We start from the raw sequence: 27388 nt of genomic DNA, 5'->3' as shown, positions 1-27388 counted from the left end.
GTAATAGAAATGGAAGTATTCACAAAGGCCATTTATCGATCAAATTATCCTTGGTTTACAACAACAACAAATTGCTATCAACATGAAAATTCAAATCCTTGCCATGTATCTTAAAGGTTCTTAAAATCCGGTGATAGTATGGTCAGGCAAATCTTTCCCTGGGTTCTTGGAGAAATCTGTTTTTCCCTAGCTCTGAACTTCTATAAGGGCATCTGACTCAGTGCCATTGAAGTCAATAAAAATTTATTTAAGCCAATTCTTTGATTTTTATCTTTTCTTGGTTTTCCATTCCCTGGGTTCTGGGTGAAATTCTTTTCTCCTTCATCCTTTGCTGCCTTTGGTTCTAATCCACCTCATCACATACCCAATATTAAGGAGCTACAGCTTTTCCTTCCATATTTTTCTCCTTTCCCATTGGTCTCTTATTTTCATATATAAAATATATATACATATATAGTTTCAGTCTTATGTTCAGTTATATGTACATAAGCACATACTTAGATATATATTGATGATATACCTACACATTAAGCATTATTTATTTTACAAAAATAGGAGCTATGTTTTATCACTAAAATATATCTTATGGAAATTCTTTTGAGTTATGTGGTATAAGCCTAATTCCTTCTTTTTGTTGATTGCATAAAACTCTATTATGTGAATGTTCCAACAGCAATTGAGTTGTTTTCCTCTTACTGTACATGTGTTTTGTTTCCAAGTTTTGCCTCTTGCAGCAATGCTGGAGTAAAAAACTCCACATGTTTCTATTCTCAGTTCTACAGAAGAGGGTTCTAAATAGAACTATATATACCTATATGTTTTAATAAATATTTCCAGCTTCTTTTCCAAAAAGAAGTTAAAATACTCTACATTTCTACTGGTAATATACAAGGATATCCTTGTCCCCACATCCTTGGCAGGAATAGGTATCACAGATCTTTTAAGTTTGCACAAGTTCAATGACAAAATGCCAACGTGATAGATCATTTTTATTTATCTTGCATTACCTGACCAACAGTAAATCAGAGCATTTTTCACAAGTTTGTGGCTCTTTGGACTAGCTTTCCTAGAATGGTCTGTTTATATTCGTAGCACATTTTTCCTTTTATGTTTTACACTGGACACTACAATGTATAATGTACTACTTACATTTCTTTATTTTTAAAAAATATTTTTAAGTAATCTCTACACCCAATGTGGGGCTTGAACTCACAACCCTAAGATTAAGAGTCTCTACATTCTATTGAATGAGCCAGCCAAGCACCCCAACATTCCTTTATTTTTAAAATGTTTTTGGCTTTCTCTTTTCATTTTGCCTGTATGATCAGATTTACATGTATTATTTCTCATCTAATGTTTTTAAAAAAGATCTCCAAGTTACCTTAGAATTGCATAAATTTTCATTAAAATGCTACACACACACATATACAAATTATTCTGCTAGTAGAGTAAAATAGATATTTAAGGATTTTAAAAAAAACTTTAAGGTCTGAATTTTTTAGAAATAATTAAGCATATCTCTTAACATAACATTTCAGAAATGAAGATAAACATATTTTTTTGAAAGTAATCTTTAACATGTTTTCCAAATACAGATTTGAAAAGTCAGTGAAATACACTTAATATAGAAGGATACACATCAGAATTAAACCATTTGGTCTTGGTTAAACAAAAATATTTGGTTATATTACGGTTTTGTTAAAAGTGAATTAGCTTTCACTATGGACAAATATCTTGTCCCAGGGAATGAAATAACAAATATGGGAGAGTAAACCACACTGACCCATGATGTTAAAGGCAATTAGAACCTAACAAACCTTGTGAAACTGGAAACATTTTACCAGCTGCAGTTTGGTCTGATGCTTCATTTGGGCAGCTGCCTGCTACCCTGCAAACAGCAAATCCTCTTGCCAGGGAAAAGTGGGTGTTAGTTGCATGAACAGTTTCTGGAAACTCCTTTTGCCAATGAAGCACACACATCTATCTACAGTAGTTTTATTTTCCTTTTAAATCATCTTCCCTCTTATTAAAAAAAATAACTAAAAATCTTTCTGATGGTATACTCCTTTAAATACTAACAATTCACACAGAGAATAAGGAATAAAATCTTTCATAAATAATAAATACTCCCTATGATGTGCTTTGGAATTGGCTGACAAAGCATGAGCTTACATTTATATATCCTGAATTCTGAACAACTAAAGAAATGTATTGAAGTGGATCTCTGTGTCTGCTTTTCTATCACGAAGCTGGTTAAGCTTGAAACCATGTTTCCCAGAATCCTCTTCCATGTCTGGTTCTGGTGAAAAGTTAGCCGAAAATGGAGCTTCTGTGATATTTGAGTCAAAAGTGAAATGCCAGCCATTTCCTTCCAAAGGATTTTTTGTCTATGACAAACAAAGCACAGTAAAGGATGATCACAGAGGAGCTGGTTTGTTCCAGTTCGTCCTGGCTTTCCTTCACTCCGCTTCCCTCTTCTTCCTGACAGCTGGTCTCCACATTCCAGTTCCTCTGACAATTGTTAAGATCCAAGTCCTAAAATAGATCCCTTGTTCATAAAACTCATAGTGATGCTGCTTCCCTGGCAGAACCCTGACCAGTACAGTTATATTTAAAATTTGCTGCATTTCCACCAGATTAGAATATAATGCAGCCTGACCAACATTGCTATTGGGACAGATTGGCAGATGCAGTATTGTAACCATCTATTCGTTTTTTATTTGTTGTGAATGACCATGGCAAAACACACTTTTTCAAATGCCTCTCTAATATACATGGGTGTTATCTGATTCCAGGAACTTGGTATGCTTATTTAAGAAGTTTGTCAGGGAACATCTTATTAAGGAAGTTACACAGCAAAAGAAATTAGTACCCTGGAGTAATAACACCACAAAATTAAGTTATCAACTGTAAAAATAAATGCTTTACTGCATATAAAAATAAAATAATCATACCCTGTGTATTACAATTCCTTTAGATACAATTAATCGCCTCCATGCATATTCTCTGAGCAGAGAAAATTTTTAAAAGAGTAATCTCTAAAACATCATATCAAGTGGGAATCCAAAGTAGAGCAATTTCATTATATGGAAAAATAACATAGTTTCACTTATTCATTTACATAAAGATTCTCTTACCATAGCAATGATCTCTGGTTTTTGTCGCTTGGCCAAATCAATGATATCTACTCCATTATAATAGAGATTTTCTAGACACCCATGAAAATTCTTATGGGGGAATGACACTGATTTTCCAGGTGCTGGAATCCCTCCAAAGCTGATCTTAGAAAGAAAAATGGCATCAATAATATTGTTTAGTGATTTACTGATAATCTGCTTAAATAATTATGATTAGCAGCTATAGTTTTAATCATCACAGATAAATCAACTTTTCATCACCCTACACTGTCATGTTGCTAATTTCATATGGATATTTTTTAAAAATTAAAATGCAGACTTGAAAACAAATTTACATGTATTCAGTTTTCATTTACACTAGACGTTGATTATTCTTACAAGTTACTAATTACATCTGGATTTGGTGTTTATTGGTTGATGAATAAAAATGCATCTTTATATCCATGGTAAATTTCTGTTTAATAACATAGCTGGTGATAATGGCATTTTGTTTTATATATATTTCTGGGCACACATTGGTTTTTTTTGCATCTGAATCAACTGATAATGAATTAATCAATTCATTACTATGACCTCTCCATATATCTACACTGCTCAAGGGTGGGTGCCCCTATAGCAAACACACAAAAAAACATGTATTTACTCTATATTTACTTGGGGCAATACAATCTCTTGGCGATTTCCTACATGTGATCATCTATGACTATACATTTCAGGTAAAAAAGAAAATCCCTCAGTATAAGAGTATATTAACATAGGTAGAAAGATGAAGCGTCAGTAGTATATGCCCAAATCTGCCATTGTTAGTTAGGTCACCTTGGGAAACACTTCACTGAGACTCAAGATTTACTCTGAAAGAAGGGAAGGATGCTCCCTACAGTATATTTTCTCTTGCATGGCTACCCCACACATATATCATACAAGTCTGTATTAATTGAAACATAACTATCACACCTCATGATCAAGGTCCAGATAACCGAACTCCCCCTGGGCATGGAAACGATGCCTGTGCTCATCCACTGTAAAGTTAACTTGTTTGCCCACGTGCTGGATGAGCACGGAGTGCCAATGCTGATCGTCCAGCAGGCTGCCCAGGGTGAGATTGATGAGAGTGTGAGTGGAGGGCGGTTTGGCTTCACCTTAGAAGAGAAAAAAATAACAGCACCATTATTCACAGTCTTAAAAAAAAAAAAAAAAAGTTTCCCCTTATGGACCAGCATCTCTCATAATAATTGCAATCTCCTTCCTAGCATTCCATCCAAAACACTAGTATGGCTCTACCTGAAGTTTGAATATAATATCCTCTCAACCTTGTTGTAATTTCTTCCACTGTTAATTCTTTTTATTAGTATTTCCCATCATACATTCATTTGCAATGTAAATTTTATCTTTGCTACAACCTCATTATTTTTACTACCTCAATATTTTTCAATGACCCATTCCTTTCTTCATGATGTTTGAAAATAGCTATGTAGTTCTCTTGGCACTATGTAAAAAATATCAAATGAGGGTCTTGTACAATTTGCAAAATATGAACCATTTTGTACATGAAAGTGCAATACTTGGTGTACATATATGCCCTCGAATATGGAAATAAGGCACCTTAATTGTTACAAGAGAAGCTATAAAAGTATAAAGTTACTGAAATGATACCCAAATGGCCAGATTTTCAAGCACTTCACCAAATAATTTTACCTGAATTAATAAGTAAAAAGAGTCTTCCTCTTCTTAATTCCAACGTGATGTGATCTCCATTTTGCCCTTCCCGGTGGAGAAGAATTCCATCACTCTGCATAGTTTTAAATTTCAAAGAAATAACATCCTTTACTGGGCTCAGGGAGTTTTGATCAAATCTGTAGAGAAGGGAACTTTTTCCATCAAGATCAACCACCTCTGATCCTAGAAACAGACATTAAAAATCATTCTAAAGGATAAATACACTTTTATTAAAGCATTTTAAATGTGTATGTGTGTATATATATTTATATGTGGATATTTATACACACATAGATAATATATAAGGCATTGTGGATACACAGAGACACATACAGTCAGTTCCAAGCCAGTCATAAGGGAAAACAAAAGTTCCAATGTCTAATTCCCTCTTGATGCCTGGAATTGATTCCATTTTAATCTTTACTAACCTATTTACAAAATAATGATCTACATCTTAAAATGTATTCCTAATTTTCTCATATTATTGAAAGCTATTTCTTTTCATTCAATAAAAAAAGAAAATCAGGAAAAACGTTATGATCAATATCCATAAAACCACTTTGCATATTTCACAATCAGTATTTTTAATCATGTTCCTGAAGTGTTGAAGTTACATGATTTTTAGCTCCTGAAAGAATGGTTTTGGTGTCTCAAAATTCTCTCATATATGCTGTAAATAAGACATTTGCATACAAATACACATACATACATATATCAGACTCGTCAAATGCCACCTCAGGTATACATTACATTGACCTTTGTGTTTTGGTTTATTCAATTATTTTTGTGGCTAAGTAATAATATTTAAGAGCAATACTACATTCTGTCTTTAGAGGACATCGTTGGAAAGACACTCACTTAATGATATTATAAGGGCTGTTCAGCTGCATTTGTATCAAAACTATGACATTGACATGTTTTTTAAGCTTTCTGACAGTGTCTTATCTACTCATTGTCAAGATCACTTTTATTCAGTTCATCTGAAAAAAGATGTCATGTTATACCAGTAACATAACAGCACATCTGTCAAAATCAGTTGCACCCTGAACAACAGACACAAAATAGAACTGATAATACTCAGAAAGCCTAGCAGTGTTTTCTACATTTCACACGTCAAAGTTTTTTTTTTAAGGCAATTACCCTTGAGTTACATTTATGTAATAAATGAAGAGGTTAGGGGAACCCAATGAAGCTATTTTTCAACTGGTTAGCAGACTCTTTCAAGTCAATGAAATGACATTAAAGTTTACTCATCTTGTTTCATTTGACAAAATTATTACAGCTACTTGTATGCCCAAATATACATTTCATTCAGAATATCTATCATTTTAAATGTGAACCATTTATACTCACCACCCCCTGAAAAAATTTTCAACTATTTTATGCAGCTATCTTTTGAAAATTCAGAGGTTTGATTTTTTCCACATCTTGTTAATGTGCTTATAAAGAATTCATTCACCAAATGCACATGAATAAACATTGCACTTCTGTAGAAAGAATAATGTTAACTGAACAATTATTCCTTGTTATATAGCTGGATGAATGTTCATGGTAAAAACATAACTCTGTGTCAAATACAAATAATGTGTTCTATGATTATTAGATTACAATAAATTAAGAAAATTTCAATAAGACAGACTTTAAATGCTGACACATTTGGAGCCATGCAGTTATCTCTGAGTTAATGTATTGCTTAAAGGCAACCATCATAATAATGATTTTATTTTAGATAAAGTCTATTTTTGGAATTAGCTACCAAGAGAATTTTTTTCCAGTAAAGGTTCAACCTGTGTTACTTTAGCCTGCTATTTCTTTTTTTCTCTTCTTCACTCTTATTTTCATAATTGTCATATTCACCCTTCATGGCACCTAAAGCTTTTGTGCCTAGAATATTTCCATCAGCAAAAGAAAAAGAATAGTGAACAAGGTATCAGACAATTGATATCTGAAGCAATGGTGTACTGAACCATCTCTTAAACTGAAGCCACTGGTCACTTTCTTTCACTCTTACTTATTATCTTCTTACTGTACAGATATTACCTAAGTAACGCGAGGCATTCACTCAACAAGTATCTATTTGGCGCATCGTTTGTTAGGCCCTGGGTTAGATGCTGAGATAAAGAGAGTAATCACTCCCAGCATGGCCCTTGCCCTCACGGAGCTGACATTCCATGAAAATGGACACTGCTTAGCAAGCAAACAACCATGACAGACTGATGGAGATTAACAAAAGACTGTGTTTCTTTAGTCACGGTAGTTGGGGAAATTCAGTTCTCTGATCTAGAAACCTCCCCCAATAACCTTCCTATTCCCCACCTGTCTTCAAATCCTATACATGTCCCCATAAACTTTTAGAATTACTCTTAGGACATGTAAATTCCTCAAAACCTAGATATTCTCCCAACACTTTCTCTTCTTCACTGTCATAAAAGGAAGCTCTGAGGATTGCTGAGAAATATGGTGACAGTAATTCAACTCTCAGAGGAGGACGAAGAGTGATCAGGGCTTGCCTTGAAAATGGGTCAAAAGCAAGAAAATAGTTTAAGTGGGAAATCAATAAACCTCTTGCCACACCAACACAGACTTCGCATGTGTGTGAACAGTTCCTTCAGGGAAAAAAAGCTAAATATAATTCAGAATCTGAGTACAATGTCAGCATAGGAAAACTACAACTTATATACGTGCAATATATGCACAAGAATTTTCATGAAAGAAAAAATTCAGGATGATTCCCAACAGTATTACTTTAGATAAAAGACTCACTTATAATGAGTCTAATATAAGTCTCTGTTATAAAAAGCTACCTACACAACATAAAAAGCATATATAAAAAGCATACAATTTTAAACAATAATCACAAAACACTGTGTTGTGGCACATACAGTTAATGATATGAAAATATGGAACTATATGAAAAAAATCTTGAGATAAAAAGAGGAAGACAGAATGAATTTGAATTCATTATCAGAATCTAGCTCTCTAAGGATGCTGGTGGGAGAGATAGGTTTGTAGTTTCTCTTGAAAATGATCTTATCCACTGTTAAGAAAAATTGGAATAACTAGATATAATCCAAAGGCATAACTTCACATCCTTTCAATGTCATATTGAACTATTTCCTCACAGGCCCATTTAAAGATTATTTAATTCCAGGTGAATTAATAAATGTCTGATTTTACTACTTATTACAGATTAGGACCAGACTTTGTTAAGATACATGTTAATTTGTAGATTTTTTCCCCAGTAGAAATACAAATGGCTCTAGGGTTATGGTTTTATTGCCCTGTTGGACATTAACCATTTATGTACCCAACCTAGTGATGGTAATCCAACATTCTTTCTTGGATTCCTATCTACACCCAGTCTCTTGAATCTTCTTTCAACTAGCTTTACCATCGTTCTGATTCCTTCTTTAATTAATCAAATACATCTTTCATGTGTGTTTATTCTGTATTTGAATGAAAGTCATGGTTTTCTGTTTTTGAAAATTTTACTTTCAACATTATTAACTCGATAAGTACAATTTGGGCTTCCCATCATTGACTGGTGAAGCAACATTTCAAGTCTCAGCCATCACCAGTAACATTCAAGGCAAATTTATTTTCACTATTCCATAAAGAACACTACCAATGCAAATACATTCTCACAAAAGAAAAATGATGATTAAGATGATTCATAACAACTCTGAAACTAACTTATGAAAGATTTGATAAGTATAGGCCATTAATGAAAGCAATTTAACTCAACATTTATTTGTTTAGAAACACTAAAATAAGCATCCAAAGTAATAGTCAATTAATAGAATCACACTTATGCTCATCTTGTTGTCAAACACTTTCAGAAAAAGAATCCTTTGTACATGGTTGAAATCCATAAATAGGAAAAGAGAGGTATTAGAAAATTGACTATAAGAAAAACTAGAAATCAGAAGTTAATAAAATCTTAACAGTAAAAGACCTACAGTCCAAAGATGTAGGAGGAGACATGTTACTTGACAATTATTTTTCTAATGGTAAATCTGCTCATTACTAGGCTAATAACTGAGGTTATATTTTCAATGATTGGTTTACTATCAATATTAATAGTGTGGCCCTGTCATACCCTGTTCACTATAGGGAGGACATAAATTCTAATTTTCTAGTAACAAGTTGCAAATTGTTCTGACACATTTATCCCCCTCAGGCTAGTCCCCTTCTGAGCCATTTGTAATAGATTTTTATTATAATGTAGCTTAGTAGTTAAAACAACTAGTCTGTGTGGGTTTGCATCTTCACTATAGCTTGGGCAAGTGTATGAGTTTCCTATTATTGATGCAACAAATGACCACAAACTTGGTCATGTGAAACAATACAAATTTCTTATCTTCCAGTTTTGGAATTCAAAAGTCCTAAAATCAAGGTGTTGGCAAGAGCTGCTTTCCTTCTGAAGTCTCTGGAAGATAATCCCTTTCTTCCTCTTTCCTATGTTCTAGAGACCATCCACATTCCTTGGTTCATGACTCCTTCCTTCACGTATAGGACTTGTATCATAGTATCTTCAAATCCCTCACCTTGTTTTCGCTCTTCTTCTCTGACTGATCTTCTCATCTCCCTCTTATAAAGACCCTTGTGATTACCCTGGGCCCACCTGGACAATCCAGGCTACTCTCCCTATCTCAAGATCCTTAATTTAATCATACCTGTAAGCGCCTATGTCATGTAATGTAGTTACAGGTCCCTTAATGACACAAGGTACTTAACCCCTGTGCCCGCTTCCTATCTATAACATGGGAATAATAATAGTATATTCTTCATAGGATTGTTGTATGAATGTGTATCTGTATAATTTTTGGAAGAATTACTGGCACATAATTAAAACTCCATAAACATTAACTACTACTAATGCTAATGCTGTTATTTATTGTTAGAACACTGGGCAGGGAAAGAGGCACAGTAAAAATAATTTAATAAATACATTTGGTGTATTTAGTTTAAAAGATAAACTCTTTAAAAAATAATGAATTTCTGAAGAGCATGAGAAATGCTCAATTATCAATGTCACTGCCAGGTTATGCAGCAAGAATGATTTGAGGCCATCTGTGGGTTCTGTGGCTTTCTCTATCTGTCAGCTAATGCCTGAGCTGACTCACCATGGCAATTGTTGGTGACCTGAATCCTCCTCAGTGAATACCTCCATCTCAAATCTTTTCATTTATAGCAGGCACCAAGGAAAGAACAGACTCACAAAGACTATAGGCCCTACTCTCATATCAATTCTCCTTGCAACCCCAGGAAAGAGGTATAGACTGCTTTATTTGCATGATTCAGAAATACAATCTCCCGTGGAATGAAAGTTTTCCAATAGAAAATATTCAAATTTCTTTCAGGGAGTTGTGTCAGAAGTGGCATTGCTGCAATGTGTATTCCGCGCTCCTTTCTGCAAGCACGTATTTATGGACAGCTCCCTGTGAACAGTGGAAGATACAGCAATGCATAAATACAAAGCATATTTTTTCCCAAGGAGCTTCCATTCTAATGGAAAAGATGCACATCCCCAAGATGTGATTTTTTTCATGCCAGCGGTTGGAGCTTTGCTTTCTGCATTGGGGCTGGGTCCAAATGATTTCTAACATCTGCAGGAGGACGTGATCCACTCAGCCTCAGAGAAGGATGTCAACTAAATTGCAGATTTACCTCTGTGAGCAGCGAACTGTTCTTCTATATGTACATATTTTACATGCAAACACACTTCTCATTATAATATCGTCCACTTGACTCAGTAGCCTTCTCTCATCCTACTTCTGCTCCAGATGTTTGAGACTTTGCAAAATGTGAGGTTGCTATCTGAAAAAGCAATGTCCTCCCTGCTCCCTAAGTGGATTACTAAGAAAAACCTATACAACAGCATCCTTTCTTAACTGAGCTCCATGGCCCATTCATGTTAGAATCAACTGAGAAGAATCTCTTGGGGTTTCCATAAACTGAGAACCACACCCAGGAAAACAGATTCCTGAGTGAACCTGAGCAGATGACAGCATGAGGATTATCTGACAAGAAGAACAAGAAGGTTAAAGAGACCTTTTCTCTGAAAGTGAATAAGCTCATTGCATATTGAATTGTACCACGGAAAACAAATGTATTTATGTACCCTGTAAGTGATAGCTGCAGAAAACTATGGAGGTGGTAGTGGGTTGTCCTGAAAGATGTTTTGGGGAGAAATTGGTTCTGTGAATTAAACTGTGAATCACCGCATCACTGATGAGGTCCATTGGCTAAGAAACATAAAAGAGAAAACCTGGATAGGAAATGCATGAGTTGCAAAACAAATCTTTTAGTACAGAAAATTGACCTTATTAAAGGTCATCAAAGAGTTCCTGAAAAAGACACGAGAGCCTTCTATTAATTCTGTGGGAAGCACCCCAAAATATAAATAGAAAAAAAAATTGCTCAAAATGGAGAAAGAACAATGGACCAAACTCTTCTGGGCTAAACAAACAGACAAGCTCCAGTATTGGGCACTCTGCTTCTTTATTTGAAAATTAGTACCTACAAATTTCTAAACAAACAGAGGTCCAATTTTGACTTCTAAGAAATATAAATCAGACTGAGTCGCCGTTAAACTATTATACGGTGAAATATGAAAGCAACAGCATGATGTATTGGCACTTGAGATCTGCATTACTGAAATGGGTTTTAAGAGATGGCAAGGAGAGACCAAGCACTTGAGAAATCAACAGGAAATAGGTTGTACTATTTTTGCATAGTAGTGTCAAGAAACACAGAATGATTTAAGGGACTTTTAAGTATAAAACAACCAGAATTAATACAATAAAAAGGAAGATGGTACAGGATCAAGTGCTGCATATAGCCACAGGGAAAAGGTGACTTTACTATCATGGTTTTAAATAGACTGAATTAAGATCAGTGATAACACTCCAGGAGGTTATATGAACAAACAAGATCGCTGCCACTTAAATATCTGTCTAAACTAACCTTTTTGATAGATTTGAAAGGGATAACACCTACTGCATCAAGGACACTGGAGTGTGTCACAGGAGGGCATAAGCTGTATTTCTGTTTCTAATATTTGTTTGTAACTTTCATAATGCCTCAGAAGTCACTTAAATGCTGAGTCTCAATTTCCTTATTTGGAATACGTGGATAAAAAGTCCAATTTCTTATTCCACACAAGAAGCTGTGGGTTTCAAATGCAATCATCAAAAAGCCTCATTTATTACATATTTTATATGCTGTTATTATCTTTTTAGTAATAACTAACATTCGAAATCTCATATAGTCATCTCACGGTTCTTTAATTGACTGCTACTGTATGTGTAATACATCTGTGGCTTTTATACATTTATTCATTTTTCAGTTTTTATCCTGGCTAACTGGATGTTTTTCTTAGTTCATCCATTTAGCAAATAGTTACTGAACATTTACTATGCCGAGTCCTAGAGTAGGACTGGCTGGTGTAGAGCCAGCCAGTAGTAGAGCTGGTGTTGCAACAGTGAACATATTCTGTCTTCATGGATCCCCCAATCTGAAGGAAAAGAAAGAGATCAAGCAACTCATCCCACATGTACAGATATACTTACAAACTAAACTGTAAGTGGAGCGTGAAAGGGCAGGGCTTGTACAGCAGTGTTCAACAGTGAGATCTAAATTAGGCTACTGGTTGGGGACCACAGTTTCAAGAAAATGAAACTTACTCTGAGTAAATGCCCACCTTTGTAAATGGCGAGGGTCAGGAGGGAAGGAGAAGGTGGGGAAGGGGAAGTGAGGAGAGGTAGGAGAATGGAGACTAGGGAGGGTGGGGTGGAGGCAGCAGGATGGAAATGGGAGAAGTCCACAGATCATCTTGACTCTGGGAAAGCTTGGTTCTAGGTTTCATTGGCACGAGTCTACTTTGGTTTCATCCTTATCTCTAGGACATAGCAAATGGTCCTCATATTGGTTTTTACTCCTAAAGGAATGCCTTCTGGCTTTCCAGTTACAAGCACTGAGGAGGGCACTTGACGAGGTGAGCACTGGGTATTATACTATATGTCGGCGAATCGAACTTCAATAAAAAAATTTATATATATAAATATAATTAATTATATTTATAATATAAATATATTATATCAAACATTATATTATAATATAATTATAAATTATTATAACAAATATAAATGAGTTATAATTTATAAATTATAAATATAACTATAATAACTATTAACTATAATATAACTATAATATAACTATTTTATAATTTATATTTTTTTATTTTTTTATTTTATAATTTATAAATATAACTATAATATATAGTTATATTATAAATATAAATTATTATATTATAAGTATAATTATATTATATTATACTTTTATAATATATTATATTTATAATATAATTATATATAAATATATAATTTATATAAATTAAAAAAAATATATTTATATATATATAAAATTGGAGGTAGCACCCTCAAGAGGCAGTTACTCAGAGCAGTTGTGAGGATCCTGGCAGAGTTATTAGGATATCTGTCAGTAAATTGTGCTTTCTCAATAAAATAAAAAGCCCAAGATATTTAACAAGTCCCTCTAGATTGGCAGGACTCTATTTTTTTCCAAAGGTGTTCCTCCAGGCACTAGATAGATGCTGAAGTCTTTAGCACCTGACCTCTCCCATCCTGCTTTCATCTGGGCTCCTTGGTATCGCATCTTGGGCACGTGTGATTCCCAAATCAGCCAAGGACTAAAGGAGAGTTTCTGTGCAGGAGTTGAGGCCTTCCCTCTCTGACCCCTTTCTTTTCAGGATTCCACCCCAATTTTTAACCACTCTGGCAACCTTGAACTTTGAACTCGGCTTCCTCAGCCCAGTAAAATCTGGCTGCTTTCTGCCTGAGTATTATGATGTCTGAAAACTGGGATGTGTTTTTAAGAAAAAGTCAGTTAAATGTGGATCTCCCAGAGCTTCCTTTCCTTCTTTCAAGAATCAAATCTTGTCAAGTTTCATCCTGTTTTGAATTGAAGGAGGTTTTCTTAAGTATATTTTTTCCCCCAGGGATTACAACTACAGCAAGCTAGCCCAACAAAAATGATTCTGCTAGGACTGGTACTGAAAAGCAAATCATCTTTTCATTAACTTTTATAATCACTGACTTGGTCTATTAATTTATCTAGGATTGCAAGGTGGGAATATGCTAATTCTATTATTCCCTCTTTATTTATTACCTGGAGTACACCTTGAAAGAGAAATTCTCTGACTTCTATTTGGTTACTTTGAAGTACAGATCACATGGGAAAGGTATGATAAATTCTTTATGTTTCCCTTCATTTATCAATTTTCAAAATAATGAGTTGGTTCCTTCATATCTCTCATAGGTAACCAATTAGATTTTCATTTTTTAGTACTGTCATGAACCTTTTCACTTAAACATATTTAATATGTGGCAAAACTCTTGTTACTATCCTTCCTGATGCTATAAGATTTCCATTTTTGGTCAGTGAGAGCCTGCTCACTTGAGAGCCTGCTGAGTTCTTGTGACATAATCCCAGCGGGTTTCATAGTTTCCTTTTTTTCTGATATTTAAGAGCTAACCTTATTTTAATTTTACTATAACCTCACTTATCAGATTAAAATCTTAAGACTACAAATTTAACAAAGAATTAGAATTTATCCTCCTTGATTTTTAGGCCAACCAGAAATCTACCTACTTTTTAAACATTTGGCAAAAAAAAAAAAAATAGGATTCCTCAGCTACAGTATTAGCTGATCAATAATCTGAGTGCAGGGACTGTATTTAATTCACCTTGGTCAAGTATTTAGCAGTTAACATGTGGGAGTTGCTTAATAAATATGCATTGAATTCAATTATAACTATTATTTAGAGTAAATCCAAAAAGTTTACTGCTTTTCATTTCTCCCCCTAACTGGACATGTGGTATAAGAAACCAGTCCTGAAGAGACACAAGACAATGATTCAGTTCTCAGTGTTAGAACTTACACTTCTCAGGCTGCTTTCCTGCATTTCCTATTAATATGTTTTCCAAACTGAAGTCTACTGATAGAAGTCACTCCAGCTTTCAATATTTTTTACATTATAAAATGCATATTTTCATTTTTTTAAGTTGACATGAGTTTTGTAATTGTTGACTTACTTCCATTTGTTAAACAGAATCCACTGTTTTCTCTTAAACAGTCTGGATTTAAGCAAATAAACATAACAGTTTCTATATTCTACATAGTTTCTATACTTCTATATATCTCTTCTCTTCTAGTCTTCTCATTTGAAAGATGTCTGATCTTTCATGGGCTGCACATGCTTCTGGTTTGGCAGGAAAAGCCCTCCTGAGGCTCACCAACCCTGCCTCCCTTCGTTCATTCACCTACTCAGAAGACTCAGAACAAAGAAGGAACATCTGACTACAATACGGTATAATGCATGCAGAAAAGCTCTTCCAGGAGCAGATGAAAGTGTCCTCTTACCCAAAAGTGGGGTGTCAGGGAAGTTCTCAGAGACAGTGATTTCTCTGCTGAGAAAAGGTGATTAGTGAAAGACTTATCTCAGTGGAGAAATGAAGGCTGCACATGTGGTGATTGCCCTGGGCACTGTGCAAAGATCCCAAGTCTAGAAACATCATGAAATCATGGCATGTTGAAGAAATGAAAATGGTTCTATATGGCTAGATAGCTGGATGCTCTTACTGTGCTGAGGATGAGGAAAGGAGGATTGGGGTCACAAAATGAGGACATTTACATAACAACTACATGAAAGGAGCTTCAGATTTACACTAAGGGTAGTTGTTGCAGCAATTCATCCACAATTAAATTTTTTTTTTAATTTTTATTTATTTATGATAGTCACACAGAGAGAGAGAGGGAGGGAGAGTCACAGGCAGAGGGAGAAGCAGGCTCCATGCACCGGGAGCCCGACATGGGATTCGATCCCGGGTCTCCAGGATCACGCCCTGGGCCAAAGGCAGGCGCTAAACCGCTGCACCACCCAGGGATCCCAATCCACAATTAAATAATAACATCTCCTGTGGCTTCACTGCCACTTCCGAAGGACATCTCAGACACAGTCATTTCCACTCAGTCTTGTACCCTTTCTCTCTGCCTCTGTTTACCATTGTTTACTTTCTTTTGGGACATTTCATAGAGTGGTATTTCTTTACTGTCAAACATTTTCTCTTCTTTTTCTTTCTTCCACAAGTTATTTCCTTACCTACATCTCTTGTTTAGTTCTATAAACATGTTTCATGGCTGCTATGGCCAAGACATCTGAAATTTATACTTTCTCTTTGAACCCATAAAATTTAGCTTCTACTACTCTCATTACTCAGGAAACAACTTCCAAGTTTCCCAACATAAAAGTAGAACATGCTCTTTGATATGGATTTTCCATTCACTTGATGTTCCTTCGTAACAAGTTACTGGCCTAACTCACCCGGACAGAGGGTAATAAAATTATGTGTGGCTCTCACAATAGCCACCGTCCCTGCAATATTCATAGGAGCAGCTTTTGCACCTATAACTTCGGTGAACACACACATAAGACACAAGGGGGGCCCAGCATACAAATGCATGATCCCTGAAAAACAATGTAAAGAACCCACTTTGGTTATGATAGAAGTGCATCTCTCCTTTTCAGAGACAGGAGTAGTTGTCCAAACACAGCACTTTATACTTCTATTCTTAAGAGTAATGCAGTACGTAGAAACTTATGATTTAATAACAATGATATTCATATAGGTTTCAATTATATACCTTCGACTGAGAGGGTTTAGAGTTCCAACCTTTTGTATTCCCTAGGCATGCATTCAACGAGTCAGCAATGGAATTATCTCCCGTGTGCCCTTTTGGAGCTCATTCATTCTCTCTCCACTGGCCCTCCTAGCAAACGGCACCACTTTCCAGATGCTTATTCCAATCTTATAACGCAAGGATCCTCCCATGTAATCACTAAGTTCCCTTCATTCAACATCCTCAGTATATTTGAGTCTGATTTGACTCAAGAGAACCCTCTCTCCTGATTGCTGGTCCTCTGGTACGAGGTTCCACTGTCACTTGCACACGTGAGATCAGAGACCTCCCAATTGAGCTGCCACCTCCAATGTGTGTGCCCTTTCAGCCTAAATGACCATTCTCAAATACAAACCATCCTCCAAGCAATTCTCTTCTCTCGATGAGGGTATGCCCCTTCTCCTGTTTGGACTAACCTCCAAGGCTCCCATGTGAAAATATCTGCATTTTAGTTTCAAACCTCTTGCTATGAACATTTATACTAATCTCAATTTATCAATCACTTTATTCCTCTTATCCTACACTCATGATACAGTGTTTTACATTGAGTCTGTAGAATTCTTATGACATTGTCTCTTCTGACCTGTAGAGTCAAACATTCCATGTTAGTTGCCATAAATGGTTCTGTTTTTACATGAACTCATGCACACAACCCACAACCCAGATCTCCCTTTCTCTCACTTAAGTTAACAAGCAAGCTGAGAGCCAGCTCTGTAGGGTCATCATAGATCCCCCTGCTGAACGTTATACATAGTAGTCTTGTGGGTTACCTTGGCAACAGGTACATTGCTGACTTGGCTTTTACTGAACATCAGTACTATCAATTTTGTCTTGATTTTTGTAACTTTGTGGCATTTTAGATAATGTTGCATTTGTGCCTTGTGTAGAGTGAAAGGACTGTATTGAATAAACCTAGAATTAAGATGCAAAAAAATTATATATAATAATAATTCCCATTAAGAAATAGCCATTATTTTAGAATTTATCCCTACACCCAATACCTAGTAGAGTTCTCTTTCACCAAGTGTCAATAAATACTTAAAAGGTGAATGCATGTATGATTCATATAGATGTGTCAAGAGCACAGGCTTTGGAAAGTAACGGATGTGAATTTAAATCTTAGATCTAACACATGCAATCCGTGTAATTCTGGACAAAGTTCTTAATTTCTCTAAGGTTCACTCTATCCCACATCAAGAGACTTGAAGCATCCTGGTATACACCACTCTTAAGTGAGTGGCTCAGGCAAAGCCCAAGAGTCACATTAAGTTGGTGTAAGTGCCATGGACACACAGGCCAGTGGGGCGCATGCAGTCCTCCAGGCCTTCACAAGAGGTTCACTTAACTGCCAGCATGGAGAGGTAGTCTGTGACTGTGATCCAGGAGGGAAACCCTGACCACTTCTAACACCACCTCTCCTTTTTATAGAGAGTTTAGGAGAATGGCCTTATATATCTGAAGAAAATCCAGGCTGATCTTTGATCTGGGCCGTTCAGGGGAATTGCAGACAAAATCCTGCAGCTTTGTTCTTGTGCTGATAGCACCTGCAGCTCTTCCTTCTGAGGACAAGGAAGCTAGTGGTGCCACCTATTTCTGTTCCAGGCAACCCAGAGCAAGCCACAGGGCTCGTTCAACAGACAGTTCTGTCCCTCTCCTCTTACTCCTGAATAAAATGGTAATATTCAAGCTATTCATACTTCACTGTATTGTTAGGACTCAATCAGAAAATGCCTAGAAAGGAAACAACTGATACATATTAACTATTTAATATATGATGGTTACATACAATCATGCTTTAGTAAATTCATATTCTGCAAGGCTGATGCTAAGAACAGGTGGAAAATAGAAGTATAACCCAAGAACTGAAGTCCATTTGATCAAAGACTCTCCCATAAAGCACTGACACCTGACCTATCTTGAGGTTATTTTAGGTTGTCTACGAGAGTATTTTTCCATTGTTATGTTTTTCTCTTATCCCATATTATACAACAGTCATTTTACAATGAGTCCTGTCGTACCCTTTAACAGGGTTTAATTTAAAGTGTTTGAATTTAAAGTCTTATTGGCCGTCGGAAAAGCTACTTCAACAGTGGATCAGTGAGAAGTGGTGGCTGGTTAAATGCGTGGACAGCGAACTCACTGCAAGAGAAAGCAGCTGAAGCCACAGGAAAAAGACGGTTTCCTAGGGTTGCAGATCAATGAAAGCAGAGGGAGATTTGAGTCATCATGAAGCGCGTGGCAGAGAGAACACAGAGGAACCTATTCCTCAGCAGTCACGACCATGGGAACATCATGAGTGGTGCCTTAGTTTTGGAAGAACAGTGTCAACAGTCTTGTTCAACTAATGTTGAATTTACATCCTAGATTGGATGTGTATTAAGTATGTATGACTGGGAAAATTGCTTAATATTTCTAAGACTCTATTAGATGGGTTGATTTTTAGGATTAAGTTAGAAAGTCTATAAAAACTATATCTGACAGAGTAAAGTGCTCAAAAACTGTTAGCTATTTTTGTACTGTGATAAATATTTTGCAAGGTAGATGCTCTAAGTAGAGAATGGAACTATAAATATGAACCACTTGAAATATGTTTTGCTAATTATCCACTGTGTAGCACAGGCTTTGCTAAACTCTATGATCCAAAGACAAATGAGACCGACTGCCTTGGTTCTGCGTTCCAGAACTGCAATTCGAGGTGGCATATTTTTTTTTAAAGGATGATTTTATTCAAATGGATCATTGCAAAGGAGGAGCTAATACATAATAGGAGCAGCTCAGCTAAACTGTTGAGGCCAAGAGAAGAAGTGGGAAGACTAAGAGTAAGCTGCCCAATTCATCTCTGTGATTTAACAGCTGGAGGGAGCCTGAGTCTGTACTTGGGTTCAGTATGCAGACCTGGCTGTGAACCCAGCTCAGTCACTTCCTATCAGTGTGGCTTATGCAAGCCATCCTCCCTGAGCTTTTAGCCTCCTCATTTTCAAAGTGGGAGAATGCAACAGTTATCTAATAATATTTACCTGGACTTTTAAAAAAATTATAAACTAACTGTGAATATAATGCTAGACATATAGTAAGTACTCAAGAAAACGTTGCTATTTCTAATACTATTGGGGCACCTGGGTGGCTCAGTGATTGAGCATCTGCCTTTGGCTCAGGTCATGTTCCCGGGGTCCTGGGATTGAGTCTGACATCGAGCTTCATGCAGGGAGCCTGCTTCTCCCTCTGCTTATGTTTCTGAATCTCTTTCTCTCTGTGTCTCATGAATAAATTTTAAAAATCTCTAAAAAAATACTTTTAATATTAGTGTAATTGCTATTATTAGTAGTACTATTGATATCATACTATGATCACTATTCTGTAGGCCCTGGTGAGAACAGAAGGCTGATCAGTTACCTTTGATGGTGGAGGAGTGTGCCGAGAACATCACCAATCTTTGCAAGGAGACCTGCAGTCTGTACAACATGGTCTGTCTGACACAGTTTAGATAACATCAACAAATTACCTGCCCTCTCTGTGACATGCCTTCCCTTCATGCCAATAAAGTGAACCAGAACCTAACTTGATTTACATCAAAAAGTGATGAAATACGTGTGGAAAAGAAGCTTTAGTGGCTAAAAAAATTAAACGTTTACTAGAAGAACAGTCGCAGGCTCTTTTCTGGATTCTTCTGTGTGCTAGGTGTGAGACACCAGGCAAATTACTGAATCTCTCCAAACCTCAGACTGTTTATCTGATAATTGTAGATCATATTAACTAACTCATTGTTCTAGAATAAAAGAGCAAATAACAGGATAATGTGGCTTGAGGTAGGCTATCAATAACTCTTAGGCCCCTGCCCCACAAAAAGATATAATAAAATACTTCATTAAGAGGAGACGAAGTGAAATCTGTGGTTTCTACCATTTTTTATGTGAAAGTATTTCAAACACATTTTATATTTTGGCAGAAGTCTTTATCTTTCCTATGAATTTATGCTGAAGGCACAGCACGTTTATAAGTGAGTTACACGGCATATTATTTTTAGGCTAGAGAGACATTCTTTGGTGTCCTAACATTTGACTGGTTAATGGAACACTATATCTTTTATTAAACTCAGAATGCCTAAGTGAAACATCATCAACTATAGCCCACGGGGGGAAAAACTCTAATATTTGAAATCAGGGTCTAGTTAATAATATTAAATTTGGATAAATAGATTCACATATGTCTATAAACAGGTATCTGTATCTATCTATCTCCGTATGGATCAATCTATCTATAAAATGCTTCCATTTCTGACTTAAAATATAAAGCTAAATGTTAAAGTCAACATTGCCACGTATGGGCAGAAAAAAGCTTTCTACAAAAATCATTCCTGTTTTTATATCTCTTTACATAGCTATAAAGTCAACTTCAGCATGCAGGTTGGCTTTCAAAACATCTCCTTTGATACCTATGTCAGTGTGTTAGATAAACACTTACTGTATGCACATCCGAACACCTCGATCCGCATTCCAATTCTGCCCCTGGGGTTCCACTCTAAAGGGATGAAGCGCAGAAATCGGGCTTTGATAGAAGGCTGAAGTCTGTAGTACACAACACTGTCTGCATTTGCATTTCCTGAAAAGCCCTGAAAGAAAAGGGAGAAGGAAATCAATGTACCTGGAGAATATCCGTTTCACTCTGTGACCTAGAAACATCCATGGGCAATGTCTGACTTCCTTTCTTTACTGTAAAAATGGCTACTTTCTTCAAGAAAATCGTATTTTTATATACCCAGTTACATAGTAATGTCCCTCCATCCGTAGGAGATACAATTGCCCAGGCTTTTCTTTATATTGAGAGTAGTTGAAATTCCACCTTCCCACTAAACCAGCTTTCAACAATGATACCCTCAATAAACTTTGTTTCTATAAAGTTCAAATTAAACTTAAAAGGTATTAACATTGTAAACGGCACCAAAAAAATTGAGAAAATCCTCTTCCAGGATTCAAGAAGCAGGATCTGATTCAGCAAAGAAGCTGCCCCCATCACTGATGAATGATAAAAGTTAGGACATGTTTCTCTAGTTTCATTTTCTCCTCTTATTAACATAAACAAAAGTACCTCCCAACGCTCTATTCAGAGCACTCTGATAATAGGCTGTTCCAACTTCACAGTACTGCCAGGCATGTTAGGAACTGCTTCACATCAAAGTTATTTAATAAAACAATAATAAAACAAAAGCACCCGTATTAAAAAAATTGTTAAGGGAAATTGGAAGCAATAATAATTTGGAAAGACCTGTAATTGGACTTACAGACTCTAGAATTTGAAAGCTAGAAAGACCTTGAGAATGATACTCTGCTAGCACAAAGTGCAGATGAGGAATTAAAGGTCAGAAGGGTAGAAAACTGGGGCACCTGAGTGGTTCAGTAGGTTAAGCAGCTGCCTTTCGGCTCAAGTCCTGGGATTGAGACCTAGGGTAGGCTCTCTGCTCTGCAGGAAGTCTGCTTCTCCCTCTCAAATAAGTAACTAAAATCTTTAAAAAAAAAAAAATGAGAGAGAGAAAGAAAAAAGAAAGCTCTTGGTAGGTGTGCTGAGCATGACTGGACTAGCGTATAAGGTCAACCTCATGTAGGCTGCACAAGGCAAAGGCAAACACACTTGTAATATCCCTACACAGGGAGTCTACTTATTTACCTGTTTTTCTTTCTAGTTCACAAATACCTCTTTACCAGCATTTACCAAACATATTTTTTTAAAAGAGTCAAATTAATTTTATTTGACTCCCCTTATCAACCAATTCTCTAGTTCCTGCCACCACCCACCATTACTCCATATACCCAATTCTCAAGCTCAAGCACCACAGGCAGTTCTGAGAGACCCTCCAAACTATACCCAAAGTCTGGGCATGTGTCTTCATCTCACCAATGACCACCCAGTTCCACAAGGCATCTCTCACCCAAACTACCTCAGGGACCTCCTCCTTACTTTTTTGATCTCCTGTTCTCTATGACCATCCCAATTCACAGCCCTAATCTCTACCCCCTGAGCAGTCAGGAAAAATTTTAAAGGTAAATTAAACCGGGCCACCTCTCCCCTACTGCCATTGTTTCATTTACCACTTAGATCAAAATCCAAGCTCCTTATCAAATGTATAGTCTTTGACAACACCCTCCATTACGCTTTCATTACATTGTCCAGCCTGGAACAACCAAGCTCTGCCCTGCATAGGGCTTTTGCATCAGCTGTCCATACTGCTCTGAAGGTTCTCTGCACAGGCAGCTCCTCTTGCCATTTCAGGCCTTGCTCAGGATATTACCACCTAAGTCAGACTCTTTCTAGTCAGTGTACCTGGCATACCCCCTGCGTCTTATCTTCCCATTTTATTTTCATCATATTACTCATAATTTGGATAGCACAAAGTAATGAGGTCCTCTTTCCTTTGATTATTGTTTATTGGTTTATCTTATCCCACTAGAAGACCGGCTCCATCAAAGCAAGGACCTCTGGGGGCCTCCATCCATAGTACCTGGGACATGGCTCGGCTCATAGTGGTTCACAATAAAATATTTGTCAGACATGTACCTTTGGGAAAGATTGAACTTCAAAACAAAACAAAGTTCAAAAGGTTTCTCAATTACAGAACCTCTCTCAGCATGTTGAATGTGAATGTACGAACGTGTACTACATCTCCCATGACAGATAGTTATCCAGTATGGTTTAAACTATTAGGCCCAAATTCCTAGCTACTGTTTCCTACAACATAAATAGGAAAATACTGTTTAAGCCCACAGATATTTTAACTCTGGTAACCAGACCCTTCTAGAAAGCTCCATTCTTCCCACTAGTCAAAATTTTATACTCTGGGCACTGGGGTGCACGTGCATGTACATGAGTGTTCATCAGCCCTCCAAAGCAGGGGAATGTTCATCCAGGGTTGAGGCCATCAGCATTCAATCCTAATCAGACCCTCTTACATTTTGACTCTATTTTTCTGGGTGCCACTGGCAGGCTAATTGTGATTTCTTTCAGTGAACAGCTGGATGATGAATTAGATAACCGTCCAAAAGATCTCACATTTTCCCAACATTAATGTACATTCACAGATTTAGATAGATGCCACTATGATGATCTCAACATCTTAAAGGATTAGGAGAAAAGATGCAAAGTGGTAGTGGCAACAGACACTTAAGTGCAATGAGGAGGTCTACAAATGGCAATCTTTCACATTTTACCTGATCGATTTATGAGTTATTTAAAATTCAAGAACATAAAGAAGAAATATAAGGTGCTTAGCTTATAAGTGTAATAAAAATATCTTCGCACATTCAAAATTTTAAGCAGTTTTTTCTTACAAAGGACAAGGGAACTTGTGAGGTGGGGGGTAGGGATTTTTAGCACATTCCAGTCATACTTGGATTTTTAAAAATAAACATGTATTGATTTTATAATAATTAGTAAAATGAAGTAAAATGTAGACATGGGAAGTGACAAAGTAGGCAGAGCATCATTTTGTAATGCTCTGGATACCTTCAATAGCTTTCTAGTATTAATGTCATCGGGGGAATATGTACATTACTATTAATTATTATCTAACTAAACAATAATATTTGTCTTATCTTGCTCCCCATGTTGAAATATTTTCAATACATGAGATAACAACAAAGATTTTGCTGTGAAATTCTGTATTTCAGAATGCTAGTAAATGAGGCACGGGGTTAATGTTACATTACCTTATAAATGAAAAGTTCTAGGTATACTATCAGGTTTCAAATGTATTTCCTTTGCCTAAGAGGTATTCCTCAATTGGCTATGAAGATTTTATTCATACCATCACAATTAATAAAAGTATTTAGAGGTGCCTGGGTGGCTCAATCACTTAAGTGTCCAACTCTTGATTTCAGCTCAGGTCCTGATCTCAGGGTTGTGGGATCCATCCATATACCAGGCTCCACCCTTAGTGGAGAGTCTGCTTGAGATTTTCTTTCTCCCTCTCCCTTTGTCCCTCTCCCCGCATCCCCTGTTCACTTTCTCTCTAAATAAATAAACACATCTTTAAAACAATGAAATAAATTTTTAAGAAAAGAACATATGGATTTCAATTGTTCTTTTAAAAACATAATTTTACTATGTGGATATTTGTCTCCCCTTTTATTATAGATTCAGAACTTTGGTGTCTGTCACAATCACTTGAGGAGCTGTTTAAAAATGCAATTTCTAGACCCTGCATCTCATGCACTAAAACTGTGAGTGGGACCCTGGAACCTGCATTTCTAATGCATGATGCCAAGCCAATCTGTACTTTTGGTCTTCAGCTGGCTTTGAAAATTTTTCTAGCTTGTTAGTAAACCATGCTCTTTACCCCTTCTTGCATTACTGCAAAACTTTTCAGAGAAGGAAAAGATTTTAGGAGAGGGGTTCATTGGGGCTAACTTCCAAAAAGAGAAACAAGTAGCAAATGAGTTCTGTGTTATCAATCTAAAGATCTTCAGTGTGCAACTCTGTGTCTTGGCATCAGTACAGAAGAAATATATTACGTAGCTGTAATATTTCCATGAACCCTGTGAAGTAGTCATTTTGATACCTACTTTAAAGCTGAGGATAATGAAAATTATAGAGGTTGTGTGCCTAAAGCCACACAGCTAAGAAGTAGCAGAGTAAAGATTTAATCCCAGGCTTTTCTGACTCCAGAGCACATAATTTAGCTAGACTATCAACAGGCCTCACTCTAACAGAATATGAAAGCAAACAACTCACCCGAGAGGAAGCTTGATATTTTATTAGAGGCTCCCTCTGATTTTTCTTATAATTTACATTTAAAATCTTGAACACATTGAGAGTAATGCAACTTAGATGATTGCTGAACATAGCTCTACCAGTTAACTTCTATAGACAAAAGGGTTGCTCTAAAAGCTTAACATTTTCTCAAACTTATTGAAGTAGAATAAAAATAAAAGAAAAATGTTCGATAATCAATAGAACTCTTGCATAAAATGATAAACTCCTAATAGATGGAAAATGTAAAAGAATATACCTGTATTTTATCAAATGTATGAAATATCTACAAGAGGAAGTAAGGTGATGTGTCTTATGTGACAAAAATCAAAAGGCCTTAATTTTTCTTTTCTTTGAGGCTTGATGATTTTCAAACTCAATGAGGTATTATTCATAGATGATTTAGAAATGTATTCTAACCAGGATAATTTATGGAGTCAATGAATTAAAGTTTTTCACAAGGTTTTAAGTATTTCTATAATGATTCTAAAGTTTATGAAGAGATGTAATAGCATTAATATATTTTATAAATATTAATTGAGCAACTCATCTATAAAAGTCAAGATGCATAAAGGAAAATGCCCATATGGCAGTTCATAAGGGGATCCAAAACACTTCTGTAATAAATCAGAAACATGGGACCACTTACATGTAGCTATACAGCAGGCTATGTAATTACATCAAAATTGGTTTTGCTCCCATCAAAATGAACAGCAATACTAATATAAATTCAACATGACAAGCAGGCAAACATGCAAATCCCCTGACCTCTCTGTTATGAGAATTCATGTGACTTACATATGACCTATTTCCAAATATAACTCATTTGGACACAATCAGCTAACATGCAGACACTAAATGCACATAACATCATTCTGTCTAATGGAAGTCAGCCCTTTGTTTTATGATGTTGGTTATAAATATTTACCAAGTGTGTCAGTGTACCTCCCAAGAGGTTGTCTTGTCTTAAAAACCCACAAATGCAAAAGAAAAGTGAAGAAAAAAATATGAACTCCTGAAAAGTGAGGAACTTGCTAACATAAATCCAAATAAGAATAACTTTTAAACATACGTTGAACAAGACTATTGTAACTATATGTATAAATGCAGATTCTCTCTTAAGTAACAGTGAATGTCATTCATTTTTTGTAATAAAGAAATAGCAATGAGAGTACAGAAAGCATATTACACAGTTTTGTTCTGTATATATGATAAATCTTGAATTTCAAAACAAAAATATAGAATTTTATTCAAATAAAATCAGTTTCTACCACCCCTCTCTGAAAATATTCACTATCTTTAAAATACTTGTTTGAAGGGATACCAAATTACTGGCAAGATATCAGTAAGGTCTCCTGTCTTGGCCATTTTATTAGAATCTGTGGAGACACCAAGTTGTAAAGTACACTGTTTTAGCCCTTTTAGCATAGAAAGGTTTCAATTCTCAAGATGGCAAGATCAAATGGCAAGAGTGAAAAAGCACATGAAAGATACAACCTTGGCTATAGTTCGTAACTATTGTTCAGAGACAGCAATAAATTGTTTTATGGAAGATACGTGGACAGGTCATTACATTTAAATTTATATTAGGATAATATATGTCCAGTTTTCTGGAAGACTAAGGTTTTATTGAGATAAAAAATAACTTCTAGATTAAAAAAATAATCATATTATGGTAGTGGTCCTACCACTACCAATTTCCTAGTCAGGAAATTCTGAACAATCCTGCTAGAAAAGCTGTACACAATGAAAAACAAGGAATGAAGTGCTAAAAGACAATAAAACATAGAATATCCAAGATCTGGGAGAAAAAGAAAACTTAAGGAAGTGGACCGTACCTATGAGACCCTTTACTTTCTCTGAAGTAAATCTTTCTGAAGAGAATCTTCAGAAGCATCTGAGCAGATCTTTTTACAATTTCAGAGGGTTAAAGACAAAACTTTAGTTCTAAGCTTCCACACGTTCTATATCAGAAATCTGAGGGTCTCCAGCTTAGGATACAGGGTAAGTCAGAGATAAACAACTCCCTACA

General features: G+C 36.0%; 1 protein-coding gene across 1 annotated transcript in view; it reads right to left on the bottom strand.

Moving 5' to 3' along the window:
- Positions 1-27388, bottom strand: part of CNTNAP4 (contactin associated protein family member 4) — a 242322-nt gene that overhangs the window by 96565 nt on the left and 118369 nt on the right. The window contains exons 4-7 of the mRNA XM_077890879.1: positions 21079-21226; positions 4833-5036; positions 4092-4276; positions 3138-3281 (exon numbers count right to left, since the gene is read on the bottom strand). Coding sequence (XP_077747005.1) covers positions 3138-3281; positions 4092-4276; positions 4833-5036; positions 21079-21226 — 681 coding nt within the window. The remainder of the gene's footprint in view (positions 1-3137; positions 3282-4091; positions 4277-4832; positions 5037-21078; positions 21227-27388) is intronic.

The sequence above is a fragment of the Canis aureus genome, chromosome 3, assembly GCF_053574225.1.
Source record: "Canis aureus isolate CA01 chromosome 3, VMU_Caureus_v.1.0, whole genome shotgun sequence".
Classification (NCBI taxonomy): Eukaryota; Metazoa; Chordata; class Mammalia; order Carnivora; family Canidae; genus Canis; species Canis aureus.
Note: the sequence above shows the minus strand (reverse complement) of the source record. Positions and strands in the feature narration are given on the sequence as shown.